This window comes from Gopherus evgoodei, chromosome 9, assembly GCF_007399415.2.
Source record: "Gopherus evgoodei ecotype Sinaloan lineage chromosome 9, rGopEvg1_v1.p, whole genome shotgun sequence".
Lineage (NCBI taxonomy): Eukaryota > Metazoa > Chordata > Testudines > Testudinidae > Gopherus > Gopherus evgoodei.
This window is the reverse complement of record NC_044330.1, coordinates 35524806-35537511: the sequence shown is the minus strand read 5'-3', so window position 1 is coordinate 35537511 and position 12706 is coordinate 35524806. Positions and strand designations below refer to the sequence as shown.

General features: G+C 41.9%; 1 protein-coding gene across 6 annotated transcripts in view; it reads left to right on the top strand.

Moving 5' to 3' along the window:
• AGFG1 (ArfGAP with FG repeats 1) overlaps positions 1-12706 on the top strand; it is an 85982-nt gene that overhangs the window by 20348 nt on the left and 52928 nt on the right. For all 6 annotated transcript variants that reach the window (XM_030574904.1, XM_030574908.1, XM_030574906.1 and 3 more), the window contains exon 2: positions 10980-11073. In XM_030574904.1, the coding sequence (XP_030430764.1) occupies positions 10980-11073 (94 nt within the window). The remainder of the gene's footprint in view (positions 1-10979; positions 11074-12706) is intronic.

Below are 12706 nucleotides of genomic sequence, written 5' to 3'. Positions count from 1 at the left end.
CCTAAGGCAGGATGTCTGATTGTTTTGCTTCACTGGGAGTAAGGATATGGGCCTATTCCTTTTATGCCACATCAGATGTGCTGTTTGCAAAGAAGGAAGACCATGGTTTTCTTTGAGCTTGGGCTATTGGGCTCTTTTTAGATTAAGCATTCTGATCTTGGAACAAAATGTGCTTACAAAGGCAACTACAAAAAGATGCACAAAAGCTGGCTCTAGAGATCTGTATTTTCAATATTTAATCTGACAGCCTAACTGAATGTCTTACTGTAACTGCTGTAAAGAACTTCAATAATATGCTAGTTACATCAGGACTGTAAATTTTATATTATGAAGTTTTCATAATTCGGGTAATATATGTCTATTCAGTGCTCTTAAATTAAATGCAAGGCTATAGTATAGTGGTTCTCAAAAGTTTTTTACTAAGGCTACCATTTTGTCTTTGGGGACCCCATTACCCTTGCCCTCCCCTTCTCAGCACAGGCCTCCTGCTTGACTCTTCTCAGCCCTGCCCTCTCCTGCAGCCCTGGGTGGCTGTGATCACTACCAGGCTGCTGGTAAAATGAGCAGGATCTGGGGTGGCAGCAACAGTGTGGAGTACGTGTCTGGAGCCAGTGAGTGGACAGTCAGCAGCTTGCCCCATCCTGCTTGTATCCCGGAGGTTCTTCCTCCACACTGCTGCCCAGATACTGCTCCACATGCCATTCCTTGCTGTCCTGAGGAAGTGAGAATATGGGGGAGGGGAGTACTTCTGAGGCATGTGTGACCCACTTCAACCCTACTCGTGTCCCACTGGTGGATTGGAACCAACCATTTGGGAAACGGTGGTATAGCATTTTGTCAAATTACACCACTTGCTGCATTCATGAAAGTGACTTCCCACTAGAAGAAAACATGAATGATCGTTTTCTTGGTATAAAAGGGATATACAGTCTACACTACAATCATTGCAAAAAGCCAAAAATAATCATGTCTGCAATGCATGTAGAGGTTCTTCATGTAAGACATATATCAGTGATTCCTTGTTGAAAGCAGCATGGGATAAAATAGCTTTTAAATGACAGTTAATGGCAGGCCATGGCTTATAGGGATCTGGAAAATATCTGCCGCAAATGTGAGAATACAGATTGCACACAGGAGATGCTGGGGTCAGATTATTCATATAGTTTAAAATATGCTGTTCTAGCTAGTCCCTTCCATCCCTGCTTCTTGGTAGAGGTGAAAACAAGGAGTAGTGATTGCACTACAGAATCTCAAAGTACAGATATGTTTAAAACACAAACATATGTCATCCTGTGAGTCTACATTGGATGTGAACAGTGAAAATTTATTCCTCCATTCTGTATCTCTTGCAAGCATGTTAAACACATATTTTCTGAAATACATATTCTGAATAATAGGAGTTGACTTGAAAAATGTAAGATGACCTTTAAAAAAAAAAAGTACAAACATTTGTTATACAACAGTACATATTATAACCCATTTATCTTGTGGTAAGGGTTTCTAATTATTACTCCTGGGGGAATTTTGAGTGCACCCAGAAAACATTTCCCCTCCCCCCGGAGATTTCTTTGCTTCCTGCAGAAAGTGAAATGGAAGCAAAGGGAAGCTGCATGCAGGGTAGGGGGAGAGGAAGGGAAGTCTGGGGAAACCCAGAGAGTAGTGGGGGGGAGCAGTGCCCCCCAAACAGAGGAGAGATTGGAGGAGACACAGAGGATCACATGGCACTGAGGCCCCCCCTTTCCTGAGAGCACAGAGCTGCCCAGCTGTTGGAGCTTGCAGCTGGGCTCTGCAGCAAGATGCTGCTTCCTGGGTCCTAGTGCCAGTTGGGTTACCTCTCTGTATGTACAACAGTGAGTGCCCATGGTGGGGAGGGGAAGAGGCATTTGGGGAAGGGAGGAGGAGGGATGTTGGAGTTGGGGGGGGGGAGAGATGGGACAGGGAACAATTGAGAGAGAAAGGGGGAGGGGGTGCAGAAGAGAAGGGGACAAGGAAATCTGGGTGGAAGGGGGTGGAAGCCTGGCATGTTTAGTTTCCCCTCTGCTGCAGCTGGGGCTCCCCCATTAAGCAGGCCCACTCACCCCCCCCCCCATGCCTCCTGTATCCAAACGCCCACCCCAATGAATCCCAGCCAGCTACACCTGGGACCTTTTACTGCCCCCCCCCCGCTTAACTCCTCATGCCCAGATCCCCTCCCCTCCCCATTGAGACCCAACCACCTTTACCTAGACCTCTCTGCAGGGTCCCATTGTTCCTGCACCCAGAACCCTCCAGTGAGACCCTATGTATCCACATCCCCCACTGAGCCACTCATACCAAGATTACCACACACGGAACCCTCTTACCCCATGCCTGGATTTCCCTCCCCCCACCCCCCTCAAGCCCCTCGACACTTATATTCTCCTGGGTTGAGCCTGCCTGCTCACACCTAGTGCACCTGGAATCTAGGGGTAGGACTGGCCTTTGGGCTGTGTCAAGGTTGGGTGGCCTCACTGCCAAGTCCCGGTCCTGGGGGCAGGGTACTGCAGGATGAACTCCCACCTCCATGCAGCCAGTGGCCTGTGTTCCCCACTGCCAGACCAGAGCCTACACATTTATTTATTGATGATAAATAAAATTTGCAGAATTTTAAATATTGTGTGCAGAATTCCCTCAGCAGTAAATTATGGACTACTGTCATCAGCATTTGCAACAGTTTTGTTTAGTTGCAGTTCTGTGTATAAAATTTCCTTTCAAGGGTGCTGTGATTGGGAGTGCTCCTTTAAAAATCACTAGCTCAGATGGAGGATAGAGGCCCTAAGGATATGCAAAAATATTATGATCAGGTGGAAACAGCATTGAAATCTGGTAACTGGATGCATTTATCAATGAGGGTAATGCCAGTACTGAGTGTTTAAATGCTGCTTTGCATTTAAGATGCTTTTTTTATTAACTTTAATTCTAAGATGCATTCTCAGTTTAAAACTTGTTTTATATTTGTTTAAATCATCCATGTAACACATTTTGTATAATTCCATGTTTAATATAGAATATGCTTTTATTTAGCACTTTTTATATGAGATGTCTATCAGTCTTTTCCAAACGGAGTTATATACATTGGTGAGGAATCTCAGGATATGACTTAAATATACACTCAATCAGTAGTTTCCAAAAACTATCTTAGGCTATGTCTACACTACATGTTACTTTGTATAACTTGTTTTTCTCAGAGGTGTGAATAATCCACACCCCTGAGTGACGTGAATTATACTGCGCTATGTCAGGGAGAGCTTCTCTTGCTGACATAGCTACCACCTCTTGCAGAGGCAGGAGTTAAGATGATGGGAGAGCTCTCTACTGTTGGTTTAAAGATTCTTCCCCAGAAGTGCTGTAGTATAGGCATAGCCTTACTGAAGGGAGTACTAGGTACAATAGTGCTCTTTAAAGTACCATGGAATCTTTAGCTACCATTATATAAAAATGGAACTGTTTACTCTGAGTTCTGACCTTATGTATAATTTGTAATATATGCTGCTTCTGATGGTGTAGATTACTTTTTACACATGACCAACACTGCTATAGTGAATAGAACTATGGCGAATGAAATTAGCATTAACTAAACTCCCATTGAATAATCTTCCTTCTTTAATTAGGACTATGCTGGTGCTTCTGTGCAGAAACAGATGTGATCACAGTTAAAGGACAGCAGGGTTGTAGGAGAAGACCCTTGTGAAAAACAAGGGAGTGATGTAAAAAGTGGGAAATTTGGAAAATAAGGTGCTGTGGCATGTGCCTCAATGCTTACTTTTATTTGGCATGCAAGTAAGTAGGTTCTTACTTTTTGTGTGACAAGGGCTAAGACTGGGTATTGGTGAGGAAATATGACCAAGGAGGGTTGGCAAGCCAGTCTGTTGACTGTTTTTGGTCCTGGGGCAGGCAGACAGGCAGCGTATCAAAAAATATTTTGATGGATGGAATCTTCTGGAACAGCAGCAACTAGAAATAGAACTGAATTGCTACTGACTGATTGATTGAAATTCAGAGATCGAGAGAGCATTCCAGAAGTAGCGAAACGTTAATCAGAGATATAATAAATTATGTAGATTTGGGGAAAGCCATATAAATGATCTTTTTGCAAACTTTTTTACTAGACATGAACATGGAAAAACTGTTAAAGCTGAGTGCAGGTTTTGTTCTGTGTATGTTACATGTAGCTAGAATGGAGAAACATGAATTCTTGTGATGTATTCAACTACTGGCAAAGATTTATTGCAGTCAAACAGTAAGAAAGAGAGAACTGTTTTGCAGCAAAATTTTTCCTTCTCTGCATTCTCTTTCTGCTTCATCTTTGGCAGCATCATCACAAAGCATGGAGTCTTTTGCTGAAGAGAGTAATATGGGTGACAGCAAAAAGTGACGCTAGTTCTATTTCTTCATCTTCTAATAAGTTTCAGCATTGAAAACTCTTCCTCCTGGGAAGTCTTCTGATCGTCATCAAGTTGGAATTAAGGTTTTTTTTTTTTCCAGAAAGACTATCCTTTGACCAGAAGAACCAACTTGACCTTACATGTGCTAGAGGTATTTATGCCAGCATTTCATACAGTTAAAAATCTTTTGAGCTAGAAATTTTTATAAATTGCATCCAGTTTATAAAGTACCCAGTAGGGAAATGGCTTACAGGAACTCTTCCGAATGCCAAAGCAGATCATGTGAAAGAGAGGATTGATGTTCATATTGCACAAGCTGTCTCTTGTGTCTGATGGATGTAGCAGTATTCATAATGAGGGTACCATCAACTTCATGATAAGTAAAACACTAGTTGTGGAGTTATCCTGATGCACAACTGAGGATTAGCACATAGCCCAATGAATTGGTGACCAGTTGAAAACTATAATCAATGAATTGGTTCCCAGGTTATTTCAGTTGACTACAATGTGGCTAATATGAAAGCTGCTTGGACTTTGTTGATAAATGAGTATCCAAACCTGTATTATGGATGTACTGTCCTTACAATGTGGCTTTTCATTGGTGATGTTAAAGATCTGACAGCTCTCTATGACATGACAAAAGTGAAAAGCATTGTGAACTTTTTCAGAAACACTGAAAAATGGTACTTGTTTAAGTTTAGTATAATGCATTCAGTTTTACCCATCTTGAGTAAGCCTCGTTGTGCTTGATTGGTATCTTCTTAAATGTTTTAAAGAACTTCAGTTATGCAAGAAGACTCTCTTCAATCAGCCCTCTGTTGAAGAAGTAGTGGGGTCATATCACCCTTCATCTCATTGCCTGAACTGTAGTTCAGTCTTTTCATAACATGGAAAATGATAGTTCTACATTGTCTGAAGCCAAGAACAGGTTCCTGAATATTAAGAAACATATTGGTGTAGTGCACTGTGAAAAGAACAGTCCATATACAAAATCTAAGAGGAAAAAGATTATAGACAAAGTAGTATCATTGAAAAATCAAGTGATCATTCCTGCACATAATGCTGCCTACCCTCTTGATCCATGCTTCTAGGGCAAGCCCTTTCTGAAGACTAATGTAATTCAGCTTGTGACCTCTTAATAGCTGTTTGAAATGTTTTAAAGGATATCCAAATGAATGAACAAACAGTTCTGATGGAGGTAGCAAATTTATAAAGCAAGAAGTGGCCCGTTCAGTTGCAAAGTAGTGTGGAGTACAGTCCCAACAATTAAATCAAAACACCTTGCTCCTTCATTGTGATGGAAAGGGATGTCCTCCTTGCATTCTGGCTATGATTTCAGAAATTTTTTAACACGTTCGTGTGCTGCTGCATGTGTAGAATGAAATTGGGTCAGTTTGGGGAACTGTCCATTCAAAAACCAGAAATAGACTGACGACCTTTACTGCTGGGAAGCTGGTGACTGTGAATCACAATTTAAGATTACAGGAAAAAATGGCATCTGAAAAGATGACTCAGTAATTACCAGATGAGGAGGAAGAAGGGAATACTGATGAATCTGATGACAACACAGATGTAGATGAAGCAATTGAAGCTGGGAAAGAAGAAAAGTGAAAAGCAAGATGCTTGTAGAGTTGGCCTCCTACATAGCATAAGTGCATTTAAAAACGATTGTTTTCTTGCATAGTTGCTCTGTTTAATTTCTTTTGTAACTGTTCAGTCTTGAAGTCCATTCACATTTAAATGCTAACCTGTAAAAATAATTATTTAATTTTCTAAACTTCATTTCATTATTCTAGTTAAAATGACACAGTTCAGTAATTTGTTTTTGTAATTAAGCAGAAGTGTCTAAGGCTTGGCCTATTGGAGACCACCAACTTACTCTTTTTGTTACTATTCCAATTAGTGCTTAAAATATTTCTGTTTTTGACGATATTTTGACTAATTATTGACCAGTTATCTTTGGACCAGTCTTGCTTTTTGTGGACTGTAGGGGATTCTTGTAGCAATGATAACCAAAACAAAGGGCAGAAATGCTAGAGTAATCACAGAAGTAGATGAGTTTGCTGTGTTAATATGGTATTTGCACATGAATAGAGCTGAAGTGACTCAAGCGCTCTGCAGGTCTATAGCTAAATGTGTACACTTGAACACATTTTCCGCTTTTTCCTGTTATGTGTGCCCAGACATGCAAGCCCATGATTTGTTCTTGCCCATGTCAGCTGGACCTCAAACATCTTTTGAATGGCTTGAGTGTACAATTGCATTCCCTCAGATAGGTCGTCTCAGCAAATAGTGTAAAAAGATAGAGCAATATTTATCCCCTCTGCTTTCCCAGATACCAACTTGAATTATTTCCAGCTAGAAAGTAAAGTGAGTGGGGTATGTGTAGGCGTGTTTTGTGAAACTAGAGATCTGTAACTGGGGGCTACTGTAAGGTATAAAATGTCCTGCATCCCTCTGTCATAAACAGATAGTTAAGGGTTAATGTCTCTCTTACCTGTAAAGGATTAACAAACAGGGACCCCAAACACCTGACCAGAGGACCAATCAGAAGACAAGATATTTTCAAATCTCATGGGAGGGAAGCCTTTGTTTGTGGGTTTTGGGTTTGGCTTTGTTCTGTCTGGGTCCTGGACGGGACTAGAGGTGCAACCAGGTTTCTGCCAATCTCCTTGCTACAGTCTCTTATCTATTCAGAACTGTAAGTAAGAAAAGGCAGTCATAGTCTTTTAATTTGTTTTTTTTTCCATTTGCATATGTGTACTTGCTGGAAGTAGCTTAAATTGTGTTTCTGCTGGAGAAAATTTCTTTCTGTTGTTTATAGTTGAAAGACCCTGTAACTTTTTACCATCTAAAGTGCAGAGATAAACCTTTTACTTTTTTTTTCTTTTTTTATTAAAAGTTTTGCTTTTAAGACCTGTGTAATTTTTTTCTCCTAGTTAAGGTTCAAGGGAATTGGTGGGGAGAAGGGAAGGATAAATTTTCTCTTTGTGTTAAATTCACGCAGCTTGAATCTGTGTGCCCTCTGGGTGAGGGGGAAGGTAACACTCCTCTCGGTGTGGTGATTCAAGAAGTTGAATCAGGCAATCTCCTACTGTTCCCAGGGCGGGAAGGAGCTGGGAGGAAGAAGGGAGGGGGAAGGGAATGGTTTATTTCCCTTTATTGTGAGACTCAAGGAATTTGGGTCTTGGGACCCCCAGGGAAGGTTTTTGGGGGAGACCAGAGTCTATCAGGCCCTCTACTCTAAGTCCTGATTGGTGGCAGCCTATCAGATCTAAGCTGGTAATTAAGCTTAGGGGAATTCATGCTAGTACCCATATTTTGGACGCTAAGGTCCAGATTGGGAATTATACTTGACCCCCCTCCACCTTCACCTCTTTTAAAAAAAAAACTTAACTTGTTTTCTGATAACTTCAACTGTTTTGTAAAGACTGCCAGATCACTTTCTTGAAAAAACTGAGTGTATGATACTTCTGAAACTTGATGAAGCACATGAGGAGAATGAGAACCCCGTACTAAAACAAACTTCATTGCACCGTGACCCCTTCTGACAAAAAAAATTACTACGCAACCCCAGGAGGAAGGACCCAAGCCTGAGCCCACCCAAGCCCCACTGCCCCAGGAGAGAGAGAGGTGTGTGTGTGTGAGAAAACCAAAGCCCAAGAGCTTCAGCCCCACGCAGGGGGGCTGTAACCTGAGCCACAACTCACAGCTTGAGAACCACTGGTTTACTATATTGGGGAAGCTATTCACTTTATGACAACACACATTTTAATTGCTAGTTGAAAATTGATCCTCTAATCCCTAATATCATCTGAACTTAATTTGGGGCCTGTGCAGCCAAAATGTAGGATGCAATGATTATTCCAGGGAGCTGTGAATATTTCACTTCAACACAATTAGGATTAGTTCTCAGAGTGGAGAAACTCCCTTAACACTGTAGATATATTTTGAGTTTGATGTAATTGGCTATGGAATTAAACTGTAAATTGTTTATTCTCTTGGTAAGATTCACATTGATGTTTTACAGCAAAATAGAACCAGCAGGCATTTTGAAATGTGGATGCCTCCCAAATCTGTAGTTAAGCTTCTTAATAAATTAGGCATCTCAACCCCAAATTGCTCAAGTGAAATCACGTCCTTACAGGAGAGAGGTCTAACGGGAAAAGAATTCTTTTGGAATATTTGATTGTTTGTTTTCATCCACTGAATTGTTTGCTTTTTATCAATCATCTTTTTTCCAGTGTGGTCAAAAGGAAATAAGATTTTTCTTTATAAGGGGAACTATTATTGAGTTGACCGTCTAATACTTAGCTGGGGTTACTTGATTTTTTTTTTTTTTTAAACATAAAAGGAGCCTGTGCCAGGGTTTGTGAACACCAGTTTTAAATACCAAAAACAAATAATAACACTCTTATTAGCTAACCTGTATTAGTAGAAATTGCCCCACATTGGTAAATTCTTAGGATTTTTTGCAGGCATCTCTCTCTTTATACCAAACTAATAATACTGACATATCTACATCTTGGCTAATATGTTAAATGTTCTATTTATTTTTTTCCATCTATCCCCAAACTGGGAATGACTACAAGCACAAATATATAATATAAAAAACCAAAACCCCTGAGTAACTTCCATTCCACCCAAAACCTCTCCAACTGCACCCCCTCCCCAAATAAATCTAATGACTCCTTCAGGCAAAACACAATTTATCCCTCAAGCTGGATTGACATCTCATATCTTAGGTCAGGTCCTTCAAGACTGTTGCATAGTTAATAAAGTTGAACAAAAGGGGCCAGAAGCTCCTAAGAGTAGCTACTCAAAGTGTACTTAGAAGCTAGTATTACGCTCCTTACCTCTGAATCACTTCCTCAGTGGGGCTGGTGTCCTTTTGCAGCCAGAACTCCAACAGAAAAAACACTAGACTAATGCTGACAAAACCTTGTTTCAGGTGATCAGCTACCGTAGAAACCAAAACCTTATTCAGAGCTTCACACTGAACTGTTGTGCAGCATCATTTCTAGATCGGTCTCTGTATTAACGTAAATTATTGCATAGTATGCAAGAGTGCAGCGTAGCTAAAGCAAAAGGCATTTTAACACTTGCATATCCAGTGTATGCATTAAATTAGAAGGCTCCAGTTGAAATGATTATTCCCTATTTGTAAAACCATAACACTTTTAAAACATGATCTCTGTAATATTACTGGCAGGGTTTGTAGCACGTCTGTTACTAAGGTTGCCTGACGCTTCCCATTATAAGATCCTGTTTTCAATTTTTTGTAACTATGGCGGTGTTTAACTGTTTGGGCTGAAATTTTCCATGTCTGGTGACTGTCTAAGGCTGTTCTCTTTCTGAAATTTCAGCCATTTTGGAGAACAAAGTTAGGGGGAAAGTGTAACTTTATGTTAAAAATTTCTGGTGATGGTATCTTTCAGCAGCTCTAGTGCACCCATGCCTCGTGCAGGGATTTGAAAATTGGTAGGAGAGGGGTGTAGCCTTTGTCAGGAATGTGCCATTCGCTGTTTTATTGAAAATCTGCTCAAATTTGGCCAGATTGTAAGCCTTTGAAAAATTGTGGTTTACATGTGCTCAATGTAGATTAATTTTAGCAGCTAAATTCTCAGAAGATTCTGTTGGCACTGAGTATGTTTTAGTTTGGGGGTCAATGAGGCTTTCCATTGTAGCTGTGCTGGATCTTCATCTGAGCACCGGATTTGAAAGTAGGGTGCCTCTCTTGTGATCTCATATTTCCCCCACTGGTGCATAGGCAGTGTGAAGGAAGAAGCTGCCTGGATTTGAATGCAGAGGGGATATAACCAGACATAGGGATGGAGGGTGGACTAAATCGGAGCAAAGGCCGGGTGGGCGGGGAGACTGTCAAATGGGGATAGAAACTGAAATTAACTAGGCAAAATGACTGGGACTGAGGACTAGTGGTAGGGTTGGGGAAAGGTCAAAGATCTGACAAAAGAGCAAGTTCTGTCAAGGAGGGGGGAGAACTGAGACTGGGCAAGGACTGCGAGAAGAAGCCAGGTTGGAGGGGAAAGAGGATGGGGACAACTCACTGAGATTGGGTGAAGCGCTGAAGGAGGGAGACTTGGACTGTAAGAAAAAAGTTGTGTAAAAAAACCCTATCATAATCAACAAAGAGGCAAAGTTAAGGCTGTACAAGCAAACTTTTGGGTATTAACTTTGCAGGCTCAACATTCCTTTAGTGTAGTTTGTGTGTAGTAAGATCAAGTGTAAGTCGCTTGGGCTATCCAAGGCCATGATCAAGTGTCTTGATGTTTTTTGGTCTTTTGGCCTCCAAATGAAAACCTTGTCTGTGTCTGTTGGACCTTTTGAGGTAAAAATATTTAAGTTATATCTGCTCTTATCAGTTTAATATTTAATACACGGTACCATTCATGGTTCATTAGATTGGTTGGTTGTAGTTTCACTGCATATCTTCCCAAGGCCAGCTCTTAAAACCATATTTTAATTTATTTTTTTTTGTAGCTTATTGGAAATATAGAAGTGGTATTACATTTTGATTTTTCAGAATACTGACAAACATTTGTTTTACTTCTTTAGGCGAGGTTTAAATCCACCCCACAGGGTTAAATCTATCTCCATGACCACATTCACGCAACAGGAAATAGAATTTCTGCAGAAACATGGAAATGAAGTAAGTGCTTATTTATTGTAGAATACCTCATGTTTGGTGAATGACTTAATGTGTTCCAATACTTGATTTTAAGAATTTCTATAGAGAACATATGAGTGCTGCAGACTGAAGAATTCAATCTTCTGAATGGACATTTTTTAAAAAGAGAACTTCTTTCAGTTACCATGGGAAAACAGTGTGATTTTGATCAATTTAATGCACTAGTCACTAACCAGGAGAGACCTGAGTTCATACAGCTAGCACCTTTTACCCTTCTTTTTAGGTGTCCATTTCCCTCCCTTGGCTTGGAGAAAGTCTAGTCAGGTACTTGAAGTATGTCAGTCTGTTACACTGCAACTCCTGATACCTTCTGCTGTGTGTTTCTGAGATTCAGTATGCACTCTTATTTTCATGCCCAGTAAGTTCCATCCATGGAGACTGAAGGCATCACGAGTGTCTGAAGACAAAGAATCTTAAACAGAATAAATCTGTTGCATGCTGTTATATCTCTAGTTCACATTACAAAAAATCAATGAAAACAGGTCAGTAAAATTAGTTCCTGAAGCCTTTGAGGGGAGGAAGGGTAGCAGAAGGAAAGGGGGCAGAGAACTTATCGGAAGCCACAGTGGAAGTATACCTCTATCCCGATATAACGCTGTCCTCAGGAGCCAAAAAATCTTACCACGTTATAGGTGAAACCGCGTTACATCAAACTTGCTTTGATCCCCGGAATGCACAGCCCCCCCCGCCCCCGGACCATTGCTTTCCTGCGTTGTATTCAAATTTGTGTTTATATTGGGGTAAAGGTGTATTACAGCATTATGGATTAGAGCAGAGGTCACGAACTGGTTGAACGCAATTGTCTGGTCGATCCTGAAGACTCTCTCAATTGATCGCAGTCTCCAGCTGGTGGTACAGCAGGACTGTTGCTAAGGCAGGCTCCCTGCCTGCTCCGGCCCCATGCCACTCCTGGAAGCAACCTGTGGACCCAGGGGAGAGTCAGTGGTTGCTGTATGCTGCTCCTTCCTGCAGGCGCTGCTGCAGCTTCTATTGGCCAGGAACGGCATACTGTGGCCAGTGGGAACTCCGGGGGCGGTGCCTGCATAGGGACAGCATATGGAGCCACCCACCCCCAGGGAGGCAGGGCACAGGGGTGCATTGGCTCCCTTCCAGGAGTGGCGTGGGGCAGGGGCAGGGGCAGGCAGGAAGCCTGCCTTAGCCTTCCTGCGCCGCCAACCGGGAGCCACCTGGCAGAAGCCTGCACCCTGAGCCCTTCTCAGCCCCCTTCTGCACCCTGACCCCTTGCACCAGTCCTGACCCCCTCCTCCCAGAGCCAGCACCCCATCCCCCTGCCCCAAGCTCAGCCCAGAGCCCCCTTCTGCAGCCCACTCTTCTGCCCCAGGCTCAGGCCGGAGCAATCCCCCTTCCTCACTTTGAACCCCTTGACTCAAGTCCAGAGCCAGCACCCCCTCCCAAACCCCAACCCCCTGCTACACCTGCAGCAATCTCGTGCGTGCATTTGTTTTTAAAAAAAGGTTGGAGGCTACTGGATTAGAGGCTACTTACTTATGCTTCAAGAGAATGTTGACAAGGCAAGTCACTTAAAATGATTAGGGCTGTCAAACAAAATTAATTGATTAATCGCAAGATTAAA